Genomic DNA, 26591 nt, shown 5'->3' on the forward strand with positions numbered 1-26591 from the left:
TAAGCTTTTGGAATTAATAATGACTTTGCAGAAACTGTTCATTTACCTATCAGAATACAATACCAGATAATCCTAACTACACACCCAATTCTCTTGACCTTTTCCTCACAAACAACTCTACAAAGTACAAGGTCAGGATGACTGGTACTCTAGACACTTCAGATCACAGTTTGGTGATAGTCTCTTCTCCAATGGAGCCTTTCACTCATGGTCTTCCTATCATGTCCCATGTTGTTTGGTATTAAAGAATGCAAAATGGGGTGATCTGCAAGATCTCTATTCTTCTTTTGCTATGCTGGGTTACTGTTTTAAATCTTATAATGTCAATGTCTGCTCAATATCAGAGGTCAATAAAAGTATTCTTGCTGGGATGAAAATCCTTCACACGCCACCTTAAAAGCTTGTCCTTTATCTAAACCATGGTTTCCAATAAATACACTAAGGCTGTTCAATATCAGAATGTACATAGCATAATTAGATTGCATCCAAATCTCCAGTTCCATTTTCTGCCTAAATTAAAGCTCAAATTATCAAACTTATTAATAGTCCAAACTAGATTTTGAATGGGCTTAGTGTAGAAAACTTGCTTCTTGTCCTAACAGCAGTTGCATATTCTAGTTTCTTATCAAATCTACTGGCTGTAAATTTTGCTCATCTGCACTCTGACAAAACCTGACGGTTCTATTACCTTCTAAGCTAAAGATAAAGCCAACTGACTAGCAACCTATTTTTCTTCTAACTCTTGTATCAATGATCTTAGCAAAATAACTCCTACCATTTCTAGTACACTTCACTCAATGCCTCCCGGGGCCTTTTGTCAAATGGATATCAGCAAAATATTGAGCAATCTCAATCTTGATACCAAGAAAGTACCAGGTGCTGATAGCATTTTTCAACTTGTTCTCAAAACCTGTGCTATTTTTACTACAGTTCTATATTGCCTTTTCACATTTCCTTATTTCACTGACATTTTTAATTTTGCTTGGAAATTTGTCCATATTGCACCTATCTCTAAATATTCCAAAGTAATGGAGAAATATATTATTGCTGACTCCTAAATTATCCTGAAACCTTCCAACTGATCAATGATCGCCAATATGGATTTGGTGAGCACTGATTCACTGGTGTTGTATTGGGTTATGTTAACCATCTATGGAAAAATTCAATGGAAAAGTTTGATGAAATGAAAATCAAGCAGTTGCTCTTGGCATTTCTAAGGCTTTTGATCATGTCTGGCATGAAGTCGTCTTAACAAGCTTCCACCTTATGAATTGCTGACTTTTTTTCTCTAACTACTTTCTGCTCTCCATCTTCTAACTTCTCCACAAATACTGATGTTTCCAAAGTTCAGTTCTTTTCCTTTTATATATTAATGACCATCTTCCACTAACTGGAAATCATATCCACAGTTTTGCTGAAGATAGCACATTCATTCCACCTACCAGTTTGATTAACCATGCCCCATACAAACAGCCTCTCCTTTTTGAACATCCAGCACCAACTTCTTAAATGCCGGCCTCCAAGTAATTCTCCAAAGGGGGAAAAGATTGCCTAATTTCAATCTTTCTAAAACTCAGTTCTCTCTTATATCTTGAAAAATGGAGTCCACTGCTCCTTATCTTCAATGACAGATTTCTAGACAAGATCAGATATTTCTGTTACCGACTGACTTGACTTCTAATCTCTCTTTTGGCATAAGCACATCACAAATATTGCTTCCTCTGCATCTAAAAAACTGGATATTCTCTTTTGCTCTCAGCATTATTATTTTTCTAAGCAACTACTCAAACTGTACAAATCTCAAATCTGCCCTGCCATGGAATATTGTTCCCTGATCTGAGGCACTGCTCCCAAACCTCTCTCAAGCTTCTAGACTCCATTCAAAAGGGGTCACTCAGGTTAATTAATGACCAGTCTCTTACAGAGTCTCTCCACTTTCTATCTCATAGATGTACTATTTCTGCTGCATGTATATTTTTTTCCCCATAGATACTTCCATGGGCCCTGTTCTTCCAAATTGGCCCTGCAATTCTCTTCCTTTCTCTTCCAAACCAGTCTAAACATATGTGCAATGAGTCAGCATCTATTTATTGTTCAACTTTAATTTAATGAAACTAACTTTTCTTTTTCCTCATTTATCCCTTCAGCATCTGTTTTCTGGAACAACCTTCCTTCACATATATTTCTGGAATTTACAATATACAGAAATTCAAGTCCATCAAAAAAAAAAAAAAAAAAATATATATATATATATATAAAAAAAAAACCTATATAAATAAAACATATTTGTTGCATAATTCAAATCTTAATGACTTTTTCAATTGAGAAATTGCAAGGCTGAATGGAAAAGCAACAATTTGTGGGTCCTCTATTTCTGTAATAATAGATACACAGTAGGTTTCTAACGGTTTTCATGTTTACTAAATCTATAAGTGGTCTAACTTACCTAATTCCACTTATACATTAATTTGGTAAATACCATAAAAGGTTTCAGGTCTGCAAAGCACAGCATCCAGGAATGAGACACCTGTGAGAATATCTGAATGAGGTGTTTAAGGCTTTGAATGGATTGAATAAACTCAATGCTGATGGTATCCTTCGCCTAGCTCAGACTACACATATGTGAGGCATAAATTCAAATCAAGGAAATTTTGTTTCAACGTAGATGGGTGGGCATTTTCATTCAGTCAGCACATAGTGGACTGTTGGAAACTTCTATCTGGTTTTGCACAAATGGGAAGTTACAATAATTATGGGAAAAACTGGACAAACTACTAGGATGGGATTGACAGTGATATGGGAACAGAGTTTTTTTTTTTTTCCCCCAATTCTGATAATGCTGTAAAAGCTTGCATTCTTCCATAATTTTCCACTACTGCTACTAATACTACGGTATGAAGTTTAATTGCAAGTTAAACCAGTGGTTTTCAACCGTTTTTTTTAATAACAGCACCCCTAAGTAATTTATTTTATTTTGGGCACCCCTATTCAATTTTCTGCCTGTTAGATCTGATTCTTTCTCTGTATATATATATATATATATATATACAGTAAACCCCCGCTATTCGCGGGGGTTACGTTCCTGAGAAATGCCGCGAATACCGAAAACGCGAATACTGAGTTATGGCTCCCATAGTAATAAAGGGGTTCCGTTCCAAAGTATATAAGAAAAACTAGTCTAAAATTTTGTCTATGTATTATATGTACCTTCATAATATGACTATGTACATAGACAGTACATAGTGAAATGCAAGCATATGGCATCGAAATGAAAATAAGAAACAATTTAATATTAAATGTAATATTTATTAGAAATTTCAAACAAATCTTTCAAACCAGCGTCTTTGCTAGCTAAAAAACCTATCCCGCCAGTGCTATCACCCGTTTCGCTAAAGCGTTGATAAGGAGTTTTGCGTTTTCACGAATGATGAGTGAATTTAACGGAATTTTATTTTGAGTTCGGTCTTCTATCCACAGATTTAAAGCTTTTTCCATTTTTTCTAATTTAACATCACGAGTTACAGAGCAAATTTTTGAAGCAATTAGCGCGTTTTCACAGACACTACGGCGGATTTTTTCTTCTGATTTCTTGATTGATCGTACCGTTGACTCATTGTTTTTATAATGTTTTGCCACTGAGGAGACACTTTCACCATTAGAAATTTTATCTAATAACTCAATTTTATTCGCTAATGTCATCACCTTCTTTGATATTTTCACATTTCTCTTGTTATTCGTAGTCATATTTTTGTAGGGGTTAGAAAGAACTTGTCCACAATAAAGTCACTTTCTTCCGTTAACACACTCGAAAAAGTCTGTTTTACACTGCAAAACGGTAGATTTATCACTTTTGTAAGCATATCAATTTATAAATTGATAAATTTATTCAATTTATAAGCATATAAATTAAAAGCAAACAACAAAACCTTCCATAACAAGCGCATAACACATATTGAACAAGGATTAGCGAGAAACATCCACGCTCGCGATTTTGTCACCCCTCTCCCCCCAACCCACTGAGCGCTGTTTTGACCGGGAAAGATAATTTTAGCCACGCTCATGTTTTTTTTTTTTTATGGCGGAAAATATTCACGGCACTTTAAAATTCACTTTTTTAGGTTTCATTTTATATTAAATCGGCGATCGCGAATACGCGAAACCGCGAATACAGATACCGCGAATAGCGGGGGTTAACTGTATATATATATATAATATTAAAAACTACATGTTATATGATAGTTATTACATTAATATAATTATAAAAATTACATTTCATAATACAAATTATATATATACAGTATATAATAATTTTAATCTTTATATAGAGGTACTAAGTAAACATCAATTATAGATCACCACAAAATTAAAAAGATACTGTATGCCGTTTTAAAATGAAATAAACATATAAATAAAAAAAATAATAATAATAAGTTTTAGTGACTTAAATCCAAATAACATGGCACCCCTGGAATGTTGTTGCAGCACCCCAGTTGAGTTAAACTCTGAATTAAACATTGCCATTAGAAGCATTAGCAGAGGCATATGATGCAAGAAAGCAAGCTTAAACAGTGTCAGCCAAAAAAAAAAAGTCTTCCATTTCACCCATCCATTCACTCCAAATGTTTGTCTAGTTCTTCCTTGAATTTATTTCAACTGTCAACTTCTATGACAGATGGAAGGTTGTTCTAGCAATCAATCACCTGCTAACTAAAGGCAAATTTCAGCACAACTATTCTATTGCACTGGCTGGAGACTAGGCACCTGCACAGTGATCTGATTGAGGTGTATAAGGCCTTGAATGGGTTGAGCACACTGAATTCTGATGGAATCCTTCGACTTGTTCAGATTACGAACCTTAGGGGGCATAAATTCAAAAGAAAAGACAGATGTAGAATAGATGTGCGGAAATTTGCCTTTAGCCAGCGGGTGGTTAATTGCTGGAACAAACTTCCATCTGTCGTTGTGGAAGTTGATAGGTTGAATAAATTTAAGGAGGAACTGGACAGACATTTGGAGGGAATGGTGTGATTTTTTTTTTTTGGCTGATGCTACATAAGCTCATACACATGCTTTCTTGCATCACATGTCACTACTACTACAACTGTCTTTCCTCAATTTGAAGAAAGGCTTAAGTTCTGCAAATTGCAGCACCTGGAAAGTAGGCACCTGTGAGGTGATCTGATTGAGGTGTTGGTTAGTTGGTTATTTGGTTTTTAGGAGCATTAGCAACAAGGCCATATTGTTCCGGGATATGCGGTGATCATTCTCTGACCTTTCTACATCCTCTGTATTTGGTGGTGACGGGCTCGAACCCCGGTCTAATCAAGAAGCGTATGCTATGCACTGCTGCTCCTTCCCACCTGGCTACGGAGGCGCCAATATTGAGGTGTATAAAGCCTTGAATGGGTTGAGCAAGCTGAATGCTAATGGAATTCTTCCACTTGCTCAGATTAAGAATGTGAGGGAGCACATATACAAAACTGATGAAAGACAGTTGTAGAATAGATGTGCAGAAATTTGCCTTCAGCCAGTGGGTAGTTGATTGGTGGAACAGACTTCCATCTTTTGTTGTGGAAGTTGATAGCCTAAATAAATTTAAGGCCAAGCTGGACAGGCATTTGGAACGAATGGAGGGGTTTTTTTTGATGCTGCATAAGCTTGCTTTCTTGCATTGTATGCCTCTACTAACGCTAATGACCCCTCAGGCGATTAATCTGGGCAAGAGGAAGAACCTCATCAGCAATGAGCATGCTAAAACCATTTAAGGTCTTATACACTTCAATCAGATCACCTCACAGGTGCCTAGTACCCAGACACTGTAATTTGCAAAACTTCAGCTCCCCATGACATGGATGAGACTGACTGAAGTATATTCAAATATTTTTGAAAACGAAATGCACAAGGCATAATCCTTATGGGTTTTGGTAATCAACTATATAATATCGGTGTAGATACACCATAGTTAACCCATAAATTTGAACTATGTATGTAGTGTAGTGTAAAAGGCATTGTTTTAATTGTATCTCATATTGTGGGTGCCTTCACAACAAGATAGCTGGTATTGCACTACTTCAAATAAATAACACTTCTCTAGTAGAGAAGACTACTGTTATTCATTTGGGTGGTAGTATCCTCTGAAAATAAATAACAGTAGTCTTCTCTAGTAGAGAAGCGTTATTTATTTGAAGTAGTGCAATACCAGCTATCTTGTTGTGAAGGCACTCACAATATGAGATACTATTAAAACGATGCCTTTTACACTACATACATAGTTCAAATTTATGGATTAACTATGGTGTACCTACACCGATATTATATAATTCAAATATTTTAGACAATTGGTTCTTAAACGAGTGATGTGAGCTTGGAAGTTTAGCTTGCTGTCCAAAATATCAGTCCAAGAAATTTAACAGCATTAGCAAATGGGATTGGAGTTTTGCTTATTTTCGGGATCAGGATGTAGAGCACGTAGCTTGCGGAAGTGAGTGGTAATGCATTTGTTTTTTGACAGTCGATAACCATTCCACGAAGTCCAGGATTCTATTTTGTTTATAGATAGTTGGAGCTGCCTTTCTATGGTGTTCATACATTTAGATTAACAGGAAATGGTAAGGTTGTCTGCATACATGTAAGTTTTAACTGTTTTTGGAATGTCCCGTGTCATATTGCTAACTCGAATTGCAAATAGCGTTGGACTAAAAATTGAACCCTGTGGTATGTCTTCCTCTTGAATGTGAAATGTAGAAAGTATGTTTTTAAAATGGACCTGAAAATACCGAAGCAGCAAGAAATTTCGAATTATTTCAGGCAACTGTCCCCTTAGACCTGGACGGTAAAGATCAATTATAATACCATGATGCCATATAGTGTCGAATGCCTTTTCAAGATCTAAGTTGACCATGACTAGATGTTGTTTCATGACAAAGGCATTATGAATATGAGATTCAGCTTTGATAAGCACGTCTAGCATTGATCTGTTCTTCCGAAATCCACACTGATGGTCTGGAAGAAGATTCTGTGACTCCAGGATGTAAGTGAGCCTTGTATGAACCATCCTTTTGAAAATTTTTCCTACGCAGCTCGTAAGAGATATTGGCCTATAATTTTGAACCAGGGAAGGATATTTGCCGGGTTTTAGTATGGTGATAATGAACGAAAAGCGCCAGGAAGAAGGATAGGCATTTTCAGAGAAGATCCAATTGTTGAAAATCAACAGGGTGCACAAGTCCCCTTCATGTAAATGCTTCAGCATAATGTTTGTTATTTGGTTTTTAGGAGCATTAGCAACTAAGGCCATATTGCTCTGGGAATATGTGGTGGTCATTTACTGACCTTTCCACATCCTCCGTATTTGGTGGTAACGGAATCGAACCCCGGTCTAATCAAAAAGCGTGTGTTACACACTCCTGCTCCTTCCCACCTGGCTACGGAGGCACCTTCAGCATAATGTTGTTGTTGTTATTTGGTTTTTAGGAGCATTAGCAACTAAGGCCATATTGCTCCGGGGATATGCAGTGGTCATTCCCTGACCTTTCCGCATCCTCCATATTTGGTGGCTCATGGGCTCGAACCCCGTTCTAATCAAGAAGCATGTACTACTCACTGCTGCTCCTACCCACCTGGCTACGGAGGCACCTTCAGCATAATGTAATGAACACCATCTGCATCTGAGGCACTGTTGGGAAATCTATTTAATGATTATTTCAGTTCTATTAATGTAAAGAGTTGGTTGTACAGAAAGGAGTGGTGTGTTCAGAAGGTAATTTTATACCGTTCTGCACCATGTTTAATGCTCTGGAAGGAGGGTGCATAGGAGGCAGAAGCAGAGATGGTGGCAAAAGATTCTACTGGTGCATTGCAACTTCTTCAGGAGTAGACATGTCTTTCCCTTTCAGGTGAAGTATCGGAGAGGGCAGCTGAACAAATTTGTGATTTAGCACCTGTATCCTTCTCCAGATGATCCGTGCATCGGTGTCTTTTGTGATGGTTGATGCTGCAAAAATAATCCACGAATCACATTTTGCTTTCCTTCTAATTTGCCGTGCTGTTGCTTTAAGCCTTTTATAAGCAAGTAAATTACCGGTAGTAGGACACTTCCGGAAATATTCCATGCATGGTTTTCTCTTGTTTGGCATAAGAACACTTTGCATTCCATCATTGAATTTGGTGAGTGCAATATGGATTGGATTTTGGAATAAAAGCATTTGCCGCAGTCAGAATCTGATTGGTGATGTAAGTAGTTAAATCATCAATACGTTTCTGTTGAGCATAAATTCTATCCAAAAGCATTTGGGCAGAATAGCCATCTTAGTTCGCCTTGTTAAAGATAAAATTCCAATTGAATCATTGATCACGATTTTGAGTTAACGCTGTATGTATTGTGCAAATAATTGGAAAGCAGTCACTATTAAAGGGATTGGATAATACCAACCATGCCATGAAAGGATAGATGGATAGAGAGAAAATTGATAAGTCAACTGCAGAAGTAGATCCTGTAGGCAGGTGGATGTAAGTAGGAGATCCAGAGTTTAGTAAGTTTAGTAAAAAGATAATTATTATTCATAAATTTCTCAATCAATTTGCCTCTTCTGTCCATTGTAGTAGACCCCCAAAAAGGATGGTGTCCATTAAACTCAACGAGAAGACAAATTGGAGCTGGGAGTTGGGTAACAGATTGCCGGGTTCTGAATGGGGAAGAGGTAGAGATGGTGGAATATAAAGGGAAACAAGGGTGACTGAAGTACCAACTGCAATACAAGAAGCCACAGCTTCTAGATTGATTCATAACTGGATCAGCTTGGATAGCACATTAGAATTAACTAGAATGGCTACTGCTCCACGTGCAAGAGACTCTCAATTCCTATCTCATCTGTACATCATATAATTGGAGGATGGCTCCAATTATATGATGTACAGGGAAAAGCAGGGTGGCTCTCTCTGCAATTGGGACACATGAGAGTTGAGGCTGAGCAATCTGTTTGTGTAAGATCCTTAGACCCACATATAGGACAGATGGCATCAGCTCTGCATGCCTGCTGAGAGTGGCCATATTTCTGGCATTTAAAACAGCCAAGAGGATTCGGGACGTATGGCCGAATTCAGCAGTTTAAATAGCCAGCATTTACAGTGGATAGTAAGTCAGGAATGTTAAAATTATGGATTGAGTTGGAACCAAATTTCCATCTTTTTTTGATCATTATACGTTTCGCACCTATTACATTTTGGTTACTAAGTTCCCGAACTAGTTCCTCCTCAGACAATGCAAGTAGCTTGCATTCTGTGATGATGCCTTTCAATGAATTTAAAGTATTATGTAGCAGATACTGGCAGCCCACCAAATGTCTTTGTATTTAATAGCCACTCAGAAGGTTTGGAGGTGGTCTCTGGATTGTAATCTCTTCACCATTTTTTGTGTTAATGCAATAGATTCCAAATATTTTGGATCATAAATGGTGATAACTTGCCCACAGGCTAAGATGACGGTGTGTATCACCAGAAAGTTCATTAGGGCTAGGGCATTTTTCTTCTCTTCAAAGCCTTTTGAGTTGATTGGCATCATTTTCATTGAGTATGTCTAACCTTGAGCTTGATTGCTCTAAAGGTAGAAAATTATTTAAGTCCATTGTTGCTCCTTTTAGCCCAAGCTGAGTTACTTCCTTCTTCCAGGTTACCGGCCGCACCATGTGGAGGCAGGAGCAGTGCCACCAGTGACCAAGCAGTTGTAGAAGTTAGAGTTTGTTAGTAATTAATATATATATATATATACACATGCACACTAAATAAAGAAAGGTAGATTTCTTTTCCAAGTTCCTACTTTAATGCTTTAAGTAAAGACCCACTTGTAGTGAATGAAACAGAAAAAGTCACTAGAAAAAAACAGAAACTTTATCACTTGGAAAGAGCACTCTATAGATTGAAGAGAAAATCGTTTGTCATTATCACTTTAGAATGTCAAAAAGTCATTAGGAAATATTACATCTCCAGAAACATTCACATGATCGAGAACATTATTGGCACATGGTTTCCAGTTTCAATAATATAAACGCTGCATTTCAGCATATTCCTTCTTTCTTCGTTGTCTTCTAGTCAACGTAGTAGAACTTTCATGTTGAACTTGAGGACTGTTTCCTAAGCATCTAGGTCTACTAGCATCTAGGAGTAGTAATACCAGAGCCAACAATATTCAATTTAATGTAACTAACCATATCTAAGCATTGATCAAGGCCTTTAATGATGGAAGTCTTTAATGATGGATGGTTAAAGGTCAACTCCTATAGATCAATTATTGAGGCAAGGATCGCATTGTGAAGAGGTTCTTTTATTATTCAGGTTGGGAGGGGTTACTTTCGCACACTTCCTCTATACCAAATGGAACAGCAGACTAGACTCAAGACCATGAAGTACCTTTCCAGATGGTGAGGCTGGAAAAGGAGCACCACGTAAGAGGAGGAATAATAGGGCCACTCCCTTAGAGGTAGGCTGCAAAGGGTTGGCAAGGGATCCAGGAGACACGGGATCCCCCCCTCCCAACCCTTTAGATCTTAGAATTTCATCTAATAGAGAAGAACAGGAAAACAAGCTTCCTACCTTTTATCACGTTCATAGTTCTATGGGGAAACAGGATCTGTAGGCATTGATCAAGTATGGAGAACGCACCTAAAGAAAGACATTGTTCTTCTTGAAAGGGTCCAAAGATGGGTAAGATGCCTGGTGAGATCGGCAAAAGGGTGTCCATATGAGGAAAGACTTCGAATATGTGGGTTGCAGAACTTGGAAACTAGGCACCTTAGAGGAGACTTGATTGATGTGTTTAAGGCTCTGAGAGGCATAAGCAAAATGAAAGAGGACAAAATTTTCACATTTATGATTCTAGAACAAGGAGCCATAATTTCAAGTTATGGGCGGAAGATGTTTAGAATGGATTGCAGGAAGTTTTATTTTAGCCAGCAAGTTATAAATTACTGGAATAAATTACCAACATGGGTGGTAGAAGCTGGCAGTTTGGGGAAATTCAAAGGTCAGCTGGATAATTACCTAAGGGAGGGGGAAAACACACAGCTTGTCTATTTCCTTTTCTCTTATTATTATTATTTTGTTTTATTTTATTTTATTTTTTTGTTATTTTATTATTTTATTATTTTTCAGCTGGAGCAGCATAAGCACTAGGCTTACTTGCACCATGTGGCCATTGCTAATACTAATACACTTATGAGTGGCATAAATTCAAATTGAGGAAGGATGGTTGCAGGATAGATATGTAGACGTTTGCCTAAGCCAGCAGGTGGTAAATTGTTAAGCCATGCTTCCATCTATTGTGGAGTTGTAGTTTAAATACATTCAAGGAAGAAGTAGACAAATTACTGGAGGGGATGGACAGGTTATGTGTGTGTGTGTGTGTTTTTTTTTTTTTTTTTGTTTGTTTGCTGATGCTTTATAAGCTTGCTTTCTGGAATCATTTGCCACTACATATTAATAAAACAAACTATATATGCCAAACTATATGCCACTATACATTAATATTAATAATAAAATACTAATAAAACAAGCAACTACATAAACAAATAAAATTGGCCAGGATATCAGAATGTCATATAATAGGGGATTTTAACTTTGAAGATATTAATTGGACCTTAGTATATGAATTAGTCACTCATACAGTAGCAGAAATTTCTGGATTTAGTTGATAACTGTTTTTTTTTACAACAGCATGTTAGAGATGCAATAAGAGAAAGCAAACTGATCTGATTATCACCAATTACTCTACATGCATTAAGAAGCTCAAGGTAAAGGGACCACTAGGTTTGGATTGGTTTCGTTTGGTTTGGATTTTATTGGCGCATTAGCAACTAAGGCTATAATGCACCAAGACCAGGTAATATATAAAAATTTAAGCTCTCAGTGACCTAATTAGTTAGGCCACCATGTCAAGACTAGCCAGAGAATAATGGGCAGCCTGGCTACCTCCTAGCGGTGTGTGCGGGCAACGTGAGGTCCCACCAGGGGCCCTGCGGCCAAATGCCAGGACACCCAACAGAACCTAACGCAATATGTCATATACAACAGACAACACTTTTCTGGCATTTATAGTAGTTCTGTATTTCTTCACAGCGTACATATGGCGCAGATGTGAGAAATCACAGGTGGTGCCTGACCCTAACACTATGTCAAGATAACTTTTTTCCAATATGGCGGCCTTAGTGTCTGGACACGTTTTATTGCGCTCCTGATTTTTAATGGAATTTAGTAGTTTAAAATGTGCATATAGTTCAAAAAAGTGTTCAAGCTGAAAGAACTTAATTGGAGGATTCCCTAGGTAAGACTATTTTTATATTCTACTGGGAATTTAGTAAACTACCAGCGTTTTTATCTGTGTCCTTTGTTGCCAGACCTACAATGGTCACCATGTGGCTGGCGGAAAGGCCATAGAGAGGCACTGATATAAAGCAGTGGCCACGTCGGTAGTTTGCACTTGACTGGGGAGGTTCCCAAACCGTGTTAAAACTCAGCAGGAAGTTTGCTCCACAAAACTGTGCTGGTAACTGCTATATGTTATATTATGTGTGTATTAACTGCTTTATGTGTACATTAAACCAGAAGCAATGAATTCAGTGACTCCCACCCTTGCCATAAACTTTGCCTGGCTGACTGTGAACTCCTTACCTATGCATTCCACGGAATTACTAATGGCACTATCGCCTCCGGCACCCCAGGAAGCCCCTATGAGAAGTAATCCTGCTCTTCTGGGAGCATTTTCACACTAGGCTAATTCCCCCCCCCCCCAGTGACCGAAGGGGATAGCACAAAACTTCAATAACCACCTGTGTGCCTTCAAATTCAACCACGGATTTGTGGAGGACATCGTCTGACAGCATTTTCAGTGCCCTACCAGATCATCCCAACATACGCCCGATAAACCGAACTGTTCCGGTTATCCGGAATTTGCTAAATGGAAGGGAAAACAGAAAAAATTATGGAATCCTTGATGCAGTCACAAAGTGACCACCTCGACATTATTGACGAGACAGAAGATATGGAGGTCACCCGATCAGGGGCCTCTCAAGCCAAGCGAAAAAATAAGCGAGTGACCCGCTCCCAGACCGAGTCTAGAGAGCAGCCCAACCACACAGCATCTCAAAGGGAAACAAACAACGATGACAAACTACAGGAACCACCCCTGAACTACACTCTTCCAGAGGGCTCCGTCTATGAGAAAACATTCATTTTAAAAACGGCCCTTGAAAATATATTCAAAGAGAACCCTAACAGGATCTCCTCCGGACTGAGGTCTCAAACTGTGACAGTATTTCACAAAATGGAGACAATTCTCCATGGTACATACTTAGAAAGTGAGAGAATATCTACACGGCTACAAACCTATATGGAATGTAGGGCAAACAAAATGCCACAGCGCGCCCCCACATATGCCTAAGCGCTGAGGAATATACCAAACGAGGCAGAGAAAACAAAGTGGAAATCCAACAAAAGAAAGTATTATTGAAAACCCCGAACATCGTCATACTGAGACCCACCTGAGAAGAGAGACCCTCCAGTGAACAAATAAAGCAAAAAGTCATAAACAATCTCAAAGAGGACTTCGAAGACACTAGGATAAAGTCTATCCGGAAAACAAGAAGTCCTGGATTCGTAACTGAGACGGAAAGCAAGGAGGAAGCCGACGGGGATAATAACGAACCCCAAGCTAAATACCCTGGGACTCATGGCAGAGACCCCAAAAAAGAAAGGCCCATCAATAGTTATTTTCAATGTGGACCAAAATCTACAACCACAACAACTCACGGAAGAAATATATAGAAGAAACCTAAAAAGCCACCTACCGAATCATGAAGGGGCTACACTGCTGACCCCAAAATACAGAACCCAGTCCAAAACATATGGAGGATATAACTGGACAGTTGAGATGACTCCGCCTGCCTGGCAGGTCCTAAAAAACCAAAGCAGGATTTTTGTCGAGTGGAGCTGCCTCCATTTTAGAGAGCATGTGGCCATACCGACGTGCTTTAGATGTTGCAAATATGGCCACACCACTCACACCTGTGCCCAAAAGGAACCAACCTGCGGCCACTGCTCAGAGAGGGGACATGATTTTAAGACCTGCCCCAACAAAACTAAGGAACCCATCTGCACCAATTGCAAAAGCCTCAGAATGGATCACAACCACTCCATCCGAGACTCAAACTGTCCCACTTACCTCAAGGTAAAAGGCACCTACCAACAAAGAATTGATTATGGGAATACAACATAAAAAATACAATTGCGGCGTACTAAAGATACACCAACTAAACGCCCACCGAGCTCGAGCGGTTGTTGAGCAGGTACGACTCCAAGCAGATGAGGACAATGCCAACATTATCATAGTCCTAGAACTGTATACCAATCAGAAACAAGTAAGGGGATACCCGCTCAATTATAAAATTGTTCAAAGCAACGAAGACACCCCCTGGGCAGCAGTACTAGTAAGAAATCCAGAGATAACGGTTACAAAGATACCACAACTTTGCCCGCCCTGGGCAGCCTGTGCCCATATAATATGCTCCATAGGCAGCTACTACATAATAGCCCTCTACTGTAGGCCTGGAGTAGAAATCGACTTTGCCACAACATATCTACAATCAGTACAGACAACCCTGGCAGGACATAAAATCTTGATTGGAGCAGATGTTAACTGCCGATCACCTGTCTGGCACAGTGCCAAACCGGACCGCAGGGGAACCTCAAACGGACGGAAACTAGAAGACTTCCTAGCAAATTCAATATTTACAGACATAAACCAGCCGTTCTGCCTCCCAACGTATTGTAACATGCTATGGGAAGAAACGATCGACATAACTTTAACGTCCAGAAATATAGATACAAACGTAACCCACTGGACTTTACAAAACGCGTGGACTACATCTGACCACCGAACCATCACTTACAGCATACAAAGGAATCAGGCTAGAACAGTCGCCACTAAATACCTGTCAAACAGATCCCTGAGGCTGCCCTCAGGGATCCCCAGGACAGATCCCTGAGGCTGCCCTCAGGGATCTGTCCTGGGGCCGCTCCTGTGGAATATAGTGTTTGATGATTTCCTCACCATGGACCTGGGGGAGGTGGAGGTCCAGGCCTTCGCAGACGACCTCATACTGACGGTCGCGGCAGATTCCAGACAGAACCTTGAAACGCTTGCAAACCAAGCCCTTGAAACCTTGCAGGACTGGGCAAAACTACACACCTTAACAATCTCGCCAACGAAGACGGACTCAGTACTATTGAGAGGGAGGTTAAACCTTAGAAGACCGCCACAAATCAAGCTGGCAGGACAAACAATCAAACTGTCAACGCAAATTAAATATCTGGGACTGATCATTGATCAGAACTTATCATTTAAACCGCACCTAATCTATCTAAAAGAGAAACTGCGGAAATACACAGCGCTCGTTGCCAGAGTTACACGCAGGGACTGGGGGCTAAACAGGAGAACCCTGTCCCTGTATTATAAAGCCATCTTCATCCCGATAATAACATATGGATCTCCCATATGGTACAAGAAAGCAGGAACAGCAGTGAATAAAAGGATACTGGACACGATCCAACGCAACATATTATTAACAATAACAAGAGCATGTAACACAGTTAGTACGAGTGCTCTACAGGTCCTTGCGGGGACTCTATCCTTGGATTTAGAGGTAACCCGCTGCGGACTTATGTATCTACTAGCCAAAGGAACCCAAACCACCTACAATGGTCTTACCATTGACATCACCAATAACAGGAAAAACGAGAAACAAAAAATAGTGGACCACCTCGTACAAATTTGGCAGAGAAGATGGCCAGACGTGGAAAAAGGAGCGGTAACAAAAAAATTTATTCCCCAAGTAACCAAGCTGTATCCCAAGGCTCCCACATGGCTGTACCCAGGCCTAAACACTACTTTTCTACTCACCGGCCACGGGCCATTCAAGGCCAAATTAAATGCCATGGGCATAATCGAGGAATCACACTGTCTCTGCGATGAACTAGAAACATGGCATCACGTTATGCATCAGTGTGAAATATACGAAGACATCAGATGTCAAATGATCACGAGAATTAAATACATCCCTAACACCCAGGAACACCATCTCCTGGACACACCAGAAGAATTTGCGGCCTTTAGTCACTTTGCCCAGGACGTCTTCTCCAGAATAAAACGACAAATAGCCATCCACCAAGGCCAACAGGAGTAACGAAACCAAATATGGACACCAAGAAATACGAGAAATGACCAAATGATGATGACCAAAGAACGAGGAATATAAGTATGCGGCTTGCCCCATGAGTGACAATGAAGAGAAACAAACGTGAGACAAAGGCCATATTGGAGACCTGAAGAGGGCACTCTAGACCTCTTCACCTATAATTCCTAACTCCTCGGGAGGAGGCGACGGCCACACGGTCCCCCCTTCTCGCCATCCCTTGTTTCCTCTCTGGTGGGGCCGCCTTCTCTATTGGCTCCATACTTCTGCCTTTTCCCCCCAGTCTTCTGTCTCTCTCCCCTCTATCTTCACGCTAGTGAAGTCCCACACATCAAAATTAATACATCAAAACCGTCAAACGCCCAGCATTCGGTCTAAGAAATTAAAGCGATAATATCCCCACGTCAACGCAAAAAACAAAAAACACTTTATTTTATTTTATTGATGACCATTGGAATATGCCACCCAAATTTTTTATTTTTTTTTTTTGGTCCTAGCCGCCGAAATCTCAGGAAAATAAGCGGCAGGACCTGCCAGAGTAAACTAAGTCTACAGAGTTCCTGGCCTGCCTCCACGGGGCGTAAGTGGGGCAACGTTGGATCCCAACAGGGGTCCAGCGACTAAATGGCCAGAAGAACAACGGCACACAACATTACACGATCCAAGATCCATACACTTTTAAATCTCTGGCATTTACAGTGTACTGTAATACACCACAACGAAAACTACGCGGAGATGGGGGGAACCCTTGGTGCCGCTTGACCCTAAAAACACTTACACTTACATGTCAAGATATAATAACAAATATATAAAAAAATAAATCAATAAAGAAATAACAATAACAGGACCACTAGGCATTAGTAATCAACAGTCTACTGAAATTAAATTTACTTAAAGGTATAACTACTGTGAAGGGTAAAAGTAAAGGGATTTTCGTTTCATAAAGGTGATTACAATGATCTTAAATTGTTTTTAAATTCTTTCCACCAAGACCAACTGATAATGTTAACATCTGCAAACTCTAAAGAGGAAGTTTTCAGGGAAGAACGCACTGCTTGGTTAATGTACGTCCAATGACATGTACATTATATCTGATACCATTTGTCTGATATATATATATATATATATATATCTGTAGTTGTGTACAGTTATGCATTTTTGGTGTGCTTACAATATGATTCTAATAAATGAATAAAGTAACTGTATAACCTCCTGATTCCTGTGACCATCCTGGGTATAAACAGAAAATTTATCTATTTTTTTATCAGAATCATGCTGACCGGGCTAGCTGGGTGGGTAAAGTGCCTGCCTGCCAACCCAAAGGTCGCGGGTTCGATTAGTTTATCAGGTATGTTTATTTAATTTAAAAAAAATCAAATTATTTGCAAACCTTCAAGAATGTATCTCAGCTAGTTACATGAGTTTTTATGGGAATTTAATGTTCCATTACGCATACATTTAGTTTAACAGGAGATATTGTTTAAGGTTATCACAATGGATATCAGCTGAAATGATGCGAAAACTGGCACAGAAGAAAAATGCATAGGATTATTATATATTAATGGGGCACAGAAACCAACTATACATGTAAACTAGTCTGCAATCGAGCCACTAAGAAGGTTAGGCCTGTTAAGGCAGATTACAGTATTTGACTCAAAATACAAAGAAAAGCAGCACAACTTTCTTCATCTACATTACATTAGAAAGAAAGACAGAGATGAACCACTTTGGTCTGCTACACATGAATGGCCACATTGTCTGGACTTGGGTCTAAAATTGAAAAAATTCTCTGAATTAAAATCCAAGGGCTGAGGGAAATAAATCAAGTGATAAAATAAACAGATGCAGAGGAGATTACTGAATCAAAATAAAGGAACAATAAATTTGTTTGTTTGTTTTAGTTATTGAAATTTTCTTTAAAATTTTCCTTTCTTAATTTTGGTTTGAGTTTTTTGACAGTAATTTTACTCTGATGTTGGGCAATCATGTAAAAATAAGAACAAATAAATATTTAAAAACATATACAAAGTATTCAATTTTTTCTAAACTAAAAAATTCCACGAACCAACTTATTCCACTGAGCTGATCATTGACAAAAAACTCACTGCCCCATAGCCACTTGTGTTAAGTAAATAAAACATAACCACAAAATAAAATTATCAGATAGTTAATTGTCACTTAACGGTATTCATAAGTTTTATTATATCAATACAGGCATACCTCGATTAACGAATAGGATGCGTTCCACGAAATTACTTCGTTAAGCGAAACTTTGTTTTCAGAGGTAAAAATACTATGGCCAGAATAGGAATACGTTCCTACTTAAAGAAAATGAAAAGCTTTTTTTCTAACAAAGAAAAGTTTTATTAAATAAACAGTCAACTTACATACAAAGTGAAATCACATTTTAAAATATGAGGTTAAAGTTGATTGTTTATGCTTTTTTTCTCTTTCATTTAACAATTGCCTATACGGAGTTATTGCATTTAACACTGATCGCTTAACTATAACACTTCTTCCTAAATCAGGATCATTTTCACTAAAAAAATTTAAAACGTTTTCAATGTCATTTAAGCACCTTTTTAAATCTTTGGTTGTTAACACTTTTTCGGCAGGAACTTCTTTAACTTCGCCTTCATTATCTTTGTCTTCGTTGCTAACAAGGTTTTCTAAATCTTCCACTGAAAAACCATCATCTTCTGCATTCAATAAATTTCTAACATCCTCTTCATCGACATTTTCGAAACCTATTGATTGAGCCATCTGGATAACTTCATTTCTAATTTCTTGGATGTTATTTTCTTCTTCTAGTACAACTTCTGGCCATATTTTGCGCCAAACTCCATTTAAACATTTCTTAGTGACTTCTTTCCAAGAACTATCAATGTTTTCAATTGCGTTTTTAATGGTGTAGTTTTTCCAAAAAGTTTTAACTGTCATTTCCTCTTTATCCTCTAGTTCAGGTAAATTGCTTAAAATTCGACGCAGATCATAAGCTTTAAATGATGCTATTACTCCCTGATCCAATGGTTGAATCAGGAAAGTTGTGTTTGCTGGAAGAAACACAACTTTGACAGGAATGCATGTGTCCAACGTGTTAAGATCAGTAGGATGTCCCGGAGCATTGTCTAACAACAAAAGAGCTTTTTCTTCAAAGTTGTTTTTTTTTTGACAATACCGTTTTACTCCAGGACAAAAGTGGTTAACAAACCAATCAGTAAATAACTCCTTGGTAAACCACGCTTTTCTATTTGCTTTCCATATTACAGGTAAATTCATTTTTATGTTACCTTTTAACGCCCTCGGATTTTCTGAATGGTAAACTAATAACAATTTTAATTTATAATCGCCAGAGGCATTTGATCCAAAGAGTAACGTTAAACGGTCTTTGGCTGCTTTGAACCCAGCAGCTGATTTTTCTTCAATAGAAATGAAGCTTTTTGTTGGTAGCCGTTTCCAGAACAAACCGCTTTCGTCAACATTGAACACCAAATTTGGTGGAAAATTTTCACGTTCAATTATTTCCTTTAGTTTTTCTGGAAACTTATTTGCAGCTTCTCCTGTTAATTTTACACTATGAATCCTGGCCCGTTTTTTTAAATTTCTCGAACCAACCACGAGAAGCCCTAAAGGTTTCCGTAATTTCTTCAGTTTGTTTAGATTTCAGGTGATTAAACAAAAATAATGCTTTTTCTTGAATCACCATTTGACTTAAAGGCATATGACGTTGTGACATATCATCTATCCACAAACTTAACATTTTCTCCATTTTTTCTAAAATTGGATTCCTTAAGCGAGTTAATTTTGCCGCTGTAACATCTGTACAATTCTGAGCAGACTGTTTTATTTTTTCTGATTGACTTAGTATGGTTGTTAAAGTTGATTGCGCTAATCCTAAAGAATGTGCCACATCGGATTTTCTTTCGCCGCTTTCAACACGTCGTACGATATTTAGTTTAGTTTCCAAAGAAATTGCTTTTCTTTTCTTTGATTCTGACATTTTAATTAACTAAAACAAAAATATTTCTATTAAAATTTACAAAATCTACGTTATGTAATGCTACAAAGAACCTACGTCGATTATTGCAATGCGCCACACTGAAACAACGTCAAATCATGTAAACAACAACTAAATTATGCGATTGACGCGCAAAACTGTTATAACAGACACGCCCGCAGCTCGGGAATACGTAACGAGTCGCCGTCAGTCACCAATCGAATGATTGTCGGGCGTTGGTCTTAAATTGGAATTTTTTTTATGTTAAATGGGGCTTGAAATTGCCGACTTCGTTATATCGAGGCTTCGTTATCAGAGGTAACGTTAACCGAGGTATGCCTGTATTTAGATGTTGATATAATGAATATTAACTTACCAGGACTTGTTGAATTTTTGTTCAAGACCATCAAAGCTTTGTCTGTTAACAATGCCTTGCTCTTCTGGTACCAAGGAAACTGCAAGTTGCTAAGAAGAACAGTAAAATAAATACAAGGTGGATCATAAATAAGGAAACATGTTTGATTGTAAATAATAACATATATTTTTTTAAATATATATTTTAATTAATGCTAGCACAACAGAAAGCGCACAGATAAACTTTAAAAAAAAATAAAAAACTTTACATCTGTTCAATATGGCAACCATTTTGGTCTTTACAAAATTGTAGTCTTTTGGGCACAGGGCAATGCACAATTCCTCAGAAATATTCTCAAATTCTGACTACTGAACCTCCAGCAGAGACTATGCATATTACTAAATAGTCTATACAGTACTTACACATATAAACACGTAGCTATTCAAAACAGTTTCCTTAAATTATGGACCTTCCTGTACGTATAGTTTTAATGGATATTGCATGTGAATGTACAATAGTAGAAAATAATAAAAATAAGCAAACAGTAGCTAACATGAAAAAATAGTTAATTAGGTGTATGTGTGTGTGTGTGTGTATACCTTTATTCTTACTTGTTATTTTACTATTTTTATGATTTTTTTTTTTACAACTGAAAACCACACAGCCATTTTTTTTTTTTAAATTCAAAGAACCACAGCTCTGTAGCCATTCTTAATCTGACACATGTTTATATAAACTTTTTTTCTTCATTTACAAGTCCTGAAGTAATCTTGAAAATATGCAACTGAATAGTATATATATATATATATACTATTCAGTTGCATATTTTGGGCACTTTAAAATTTCAAATACATATACCGCATACTCCATTTATTAAATTTCTTATTAATTTATTATGAATAGTATTAATACCTAAAGATTTTCTTCCATAACTATTCTTCAAATCAACGACATATCCTAACGATGGTGTGACATCTTTGAAGTGTACAAGTTATTCCCATGTGATACTTTGTTAAATAAAATTTTTTTCCTATTTTTTTTTTAAGAAAGTCATATGATAATAACTTGTTGAAAGATTTTATGAAAAAAGTGCAGAACAAAACAATATTTTGGATTAAATGGAGAAAATATTTTGGGTTAAAACATGGACAAGACGGCGAGTGAAAAAAAAAAATTTACATTTATTAGCTCAAAATAATGGACAATAAATATACTGCTGAACAAAAAATATATATTACTATAAAGACAAACATAGTTTGTAGTTTACAAGTGCTGTTTCCACTAATTGTGGGAGTTCCTTGTCTTTATTTAATTTTATTTATTATCAAAGTAGCTCACTTTGGGTGGTAGCGAAGACACATGCTCCTTGGGTGGGGAGTTGCACACTGTCAATGTTATGTAAGAGTGCACAACTCCCCAAAATGAAAAAATATCTTTATATAAGAGAGCAGGAATAACCATGGGATCAAATTGCAACATTAAGAATGATATCAACAGGTGAAAAAACAAGAGTATACAAACTTATTAAACTTATAAGCAGGGGTTTTTCTAAATTTTTCTTGCCAGGGAACTCCAATATCTTTAAAATAATAATACGGATTGCAAAACTCTCTCTCTCTAAGAATGTTGTGCCTAGAATCCAATTTATAAACCAATGACCTAAATAATCATAAGGTCTGGAGGCCTTATTTTAGAAAGGATGTAGAGCTGCTGGAACAAGTACAGAAAAGGTCAATGAGATTGGTGAACAGAACAAAGGAGTACTCCCACCAAGAAAGGCTTCAGTTCTGCAAACTGCAGCATCTGGGGAATAGGCCCTGTGAGATGATCTGATTGAGGTGTTTACTTCTTTGAATAGTTTGAACAAGCTCAATGCTGATACAATTATTTCACTTGCTCAGACCATACACATGAGGGGAGAACAAATTCAAGGACGGTTGCAAAATAGATGTGAAGCAGTTTGCCCTTAAGCAGCAGGTGGTTGATTGCTGGACAAACTTCCATCTGTTGTTGTGGAAGTTGATAGCTTAAATAAATTCAAGGAAGAACTGGACAAACTATGGGAGGGAATGAGCAGGTGAAATTGGAGGTGTCTTCTTTTTTCTTTTTTTTGCTGGTGCTGTATAAGCTTGCTTTCTTGAAACATTTGACACTACTAATGCTAATAATACACAAAAAGAGAGAGTAAAAATAAACATAAAAAAGAAAAGGAATGAAGGCAAACCTGCAAACAATCACCGTATCAGGAAAAAAAACCTCAATAAACAAAGAAACAAGTTCCGAGAGAAAAAAAAAAAAAAAATGAGAGGGAGCCGCTATGGAGAGTAGAACAATGGTCTTGATGGAATTAAATATGTGGGTAATAATTTATTGTGCAATGACCTTATGTTGAATAAACACTGAACTGCTGGGAATTGAAAAAACAAAATAATTTTGAAGGATACAAAAGCTGCTGTGAAAACTACAGTGGTTCAGCCTTTAATTAAATACTATAAAATGTACAGTAAAATGCTACAAGAGTTTCAAAAATACTACAAGAGTGTCTTCTAATAATAATGAATATTTCATATTCATTATTATTAAAAGTAATATGTTGAATTATAATAGGATTATCCTGTACTACTTCTTTATTAATCTCTTATATTAATATCTTTGCACTGAAGAAAATTAATTATAGAAAACAGAAGGGGGTCAAATTAGGAACCTTATCGAGCATCAGATTTTTGGAACTAAGGAATTAACAAAACTGAAGATAAACTAAATACAAACATAGTACTTCCAGGTACTATATTTCTATTAAAACTATAAATTATGACCCCTATCCTGGGGAATCCTTCAGTGAAAAGTTACATTAGATACATACAAATTTTACATATTCCAAATGGGTGTATCTAATGTGGTATATAGGTGAATGTAACATTAAAAGAAGAAAAGAACAATTTTCTTTTTATATGTTAAGTACATCTACGAAAATTTTGTAAATAACTAATCTCACTTTCTAGCAAAAAACCCCACAAGATAGGGGGTCACAACATAAAGTTATCCAACCAGTAAAGTACTAAATTTCTGTCGAATGTCTCCAACTTGTGCAGAAAATTACACTCTAATTGTTTACTACTGCCAGAGAATACCATTGTCTGTGTGAAGATCAGATTAAAAGAGAAATCAGTAAATGCTAGTCTTATAATAGAATATAATTCACTTTTGAGGCTGTGCTTTTTTTCAGGTGAACATAAATGTGTCAAAACCATGAGAAATGGCAGCTAGACATAGATAAGTAAAAAATCATATCACACTTTGATTCCTATAACAAAAGGAGGAATAAAAGGTTGACATGAGAAATTACCATCAAGGGTAAAGGGAAGGGTTTTTGCTTTCGTAAAGGTGACTACGGTGGTCTGAGACAGTATTTAAATTCTATATGGTGGAACCAACTGATGATGTTACCAACAGCAAATTCAAAATGGGAAGCATACAAAGAATTAATCTTGGAAGCCACTAGGCTTTCCATACCAACAAAGGAATATTGTTCAAGATTTAGGTCTAAATGGATGTCAGATGAACTAATTAGACATGTAACAGAGACGAAAAATGCATGGGGATACATAAATTAACATGTGACACAGAAGCCGATGATAGATATAATCTGGTCTGTAACCAAGTTACAAAGGAGGTTCAGCAGGCGAAGGCAGATTACGAGAAATCTTTGGCAAAGGATGCAAAGAAAAACAGCAAAGAGTTCTTTATATATGTAAACTCTAGAAGGAAGGGGATGAATCAGATTGGTCCACTTGATATCGAAGGAGACGCAATATCTCTGAAGTTGTTTACTGCTGCCCTTGAGGAAGCTTTCAGAAGATAAGACTGGTTGCAGAAAGGATTCAATGTGAAAGGAGAGTACTAAACGTTTTATGAATTGCAGATGACATAAGCCATGATCCCAAAGAACTAGAGGAAAATCTAAATCAGTTATGCAGGGGTGGAAGGATTTTGGACTAAATATGAACATGGCTAAAACAAAAGTAATGATGAACAAGTATGCCATAGAAAGGGATATAATGATTGAAGGAGATGTAACTTATTTTTTTTCTATGAAAACCCCAAACACGAGAGGTATTAGAATCTATAGTACTGAGTATTGTGCCTGGGTTTGAGGTTGAGAAGACGAAAGAGATATTTGTTGACATTAGACTTGAACTTCTGTAGACTGTAATTTTTTGAGAAATACGTATGAAAGAAATTTGTTCCAGAAAATGTTAGTTGATGAATAAAGGACGAAGATGAAAATTTGGTTCTGTGAGTTTGAAGTTGGACAGTAAATGGCTGTTGGGTGATGGCGGCACATGTTTGGACTGTTTTGAAAGAGAGAGAGAGAGAGTGGGAATTATAAAAGCCAATTCAGAAGAACAGTGTCCATGGAAGTATCTGTAGAAAAGGCATGCAGAAGAAACAGTACGTATATGAGACAGCGAGTGGAAAGACTGTGTTAGAGAGGAGTCATTAATTAACCTAACTGCCCTCTTCTGAATGGAATCTAGAAGCCTAAGAGAGATTTTGGGGGCACTGCCCCAAATGTGGGAACAATATTCCATGGCAGGGCAAATTTGAGATTTTTACAGAGTGAACAGCTGTCCAGAAGAAAGTAATGCCGAGAGCGAAAGAGCAAACCATGTTTTTTAGATGCAGAGGAAGCAATAATTGTAATGGGCTTGTGTCAAGAGAGATTAGAAGTCAGGATAATCCCCAAAAGAGATGTATCATTTTGCCGAGAAATTGGAGCGTCACCAAAGATAATCATACGAGAAGAAGAATACTCTTTGCGAGATATAAGACAAGACTGAGTTTTAAAAGGATTGAAATCAACTAAATTGTCTTTGCCCCACTGGAGAATTACCTGGAGATCGGCATTTAAGGAATTGGTAGCAGATATTTGAGAAGTTGAAGCTGATTGAGCAGGGCAAACTTTCTCAAAATGGAAAGTGGAATGCAATGTGCTATCACAGGAAAACTATGGATAGGATTTCCAGTCGATGGAAGAAGGTCATTAATATACAAGAGGAAAAGAGTGAGGGAAAATAAATGAACCTTGGGGAACACCAGCATTAGTGGAGAAGTTAGAAGACAAAGAGCCATCTACCATCACCCTCAGTGAGCGATCAGAGAGAAAACTGGATAACCAATTACAAAAAACAGTTGGCAAACCATAAGATGGAAGCTTGTTTAGAAGAACTTTAGGCCAAACACGATCGAAAGCCTTTGAGATGTCAAGAGCAACTGCTTATTTTTCACCAAAACTTTCCATTTAATTTGCCATAAATGAGTAACATAAGCCAGAATCGACACTGACGGAATCCATACTGGCGATCGTTGATCAGGAGGAAGGTTTCTAGGTAGTTTAAGAATTGGCAGTTAATTGATTTCTCCATTACTTTAGAAAGAGCAGAAGTAATTGCAATGGGACGAAACTTGGATGAGAGGGATTTGTCACCCTTTTTAGGAACTGGCTAGATATGAGCAAATTTCCAAGCAGAAGGAAAAAACCTTTGGAATAAGAACATGAAAAAGGCGGCAAAGAACAGCAGTAAGTTCAGGAGCACAGGTTTTGAGAACAAGTGAAGAAATATCATCAAGACCTGGAGCTTTCTTAGCATCAAGATTCGTCTAAATCCTTCTGACATACTTTTGACGGACGACCACAGGAGGCATTGAATGGGGTGTGTGCTAGGAATGGTGGAAGGTGTTTTACCAAGATCATTAATACTTATCCTTAGCACATTTATTGAAATACCAAGGTTTAGAGATAAAGGACGAGATTTTAAAGTTGAGTGTGGAATAAAGGATTCCATTCCCACAAGAATAATTTCACTGACATGATCTGAGCAAATGTTGATATCAGAAGTTTTAAAACAGTAATCTGACCAAGGAAAAGAAGAAAATCAATCTAGCAGGTCATCCCATTTTGCATTCTTATAATATAATGCCAAACATTATGAGATTGGGA

The 26591-nt window shown here is 37.5% G+C and overlaps 1 protein-coding gene across 1 annotated transcript in view; it reads right to left on the bottom strand.

The window, feature by feature from the left end:
* hob (bridge-like lipid transfer protein family member hobbit) overlaps positions 1-26591 on the bottom strand; it is a 916854-nt gene that overhangs the window by 580795 nt on the left and 309468 nt on the right. Inside the window, exon 21 of the mRNA XM_090374277.1 lies at positions 20612-20700. Coding sequence (XP_090230403.1) covers positions 20612-20700 — 89 coding nt within the window. The remainder of the gene's footprint in view (positions 1-20611; positions 20701-26591) is intronic.

This window comes from Mastigoproctus giganteus, chromosome 5 (genome assembly GCF_048544385.1).
Source record: "Mastigoproctus giganteus isolate SK-2022 chromosome 5, ASM4854438v1, whole genome shotgun sequence".
Taxonomy (NCBI): domain Eukaryota; kingdom Metazoa; phylum Arthropoda; class Arachnida; order Uropygi; family Thelyphonidae; genus Mastigoproctus; species Mastigoproctus giganteus.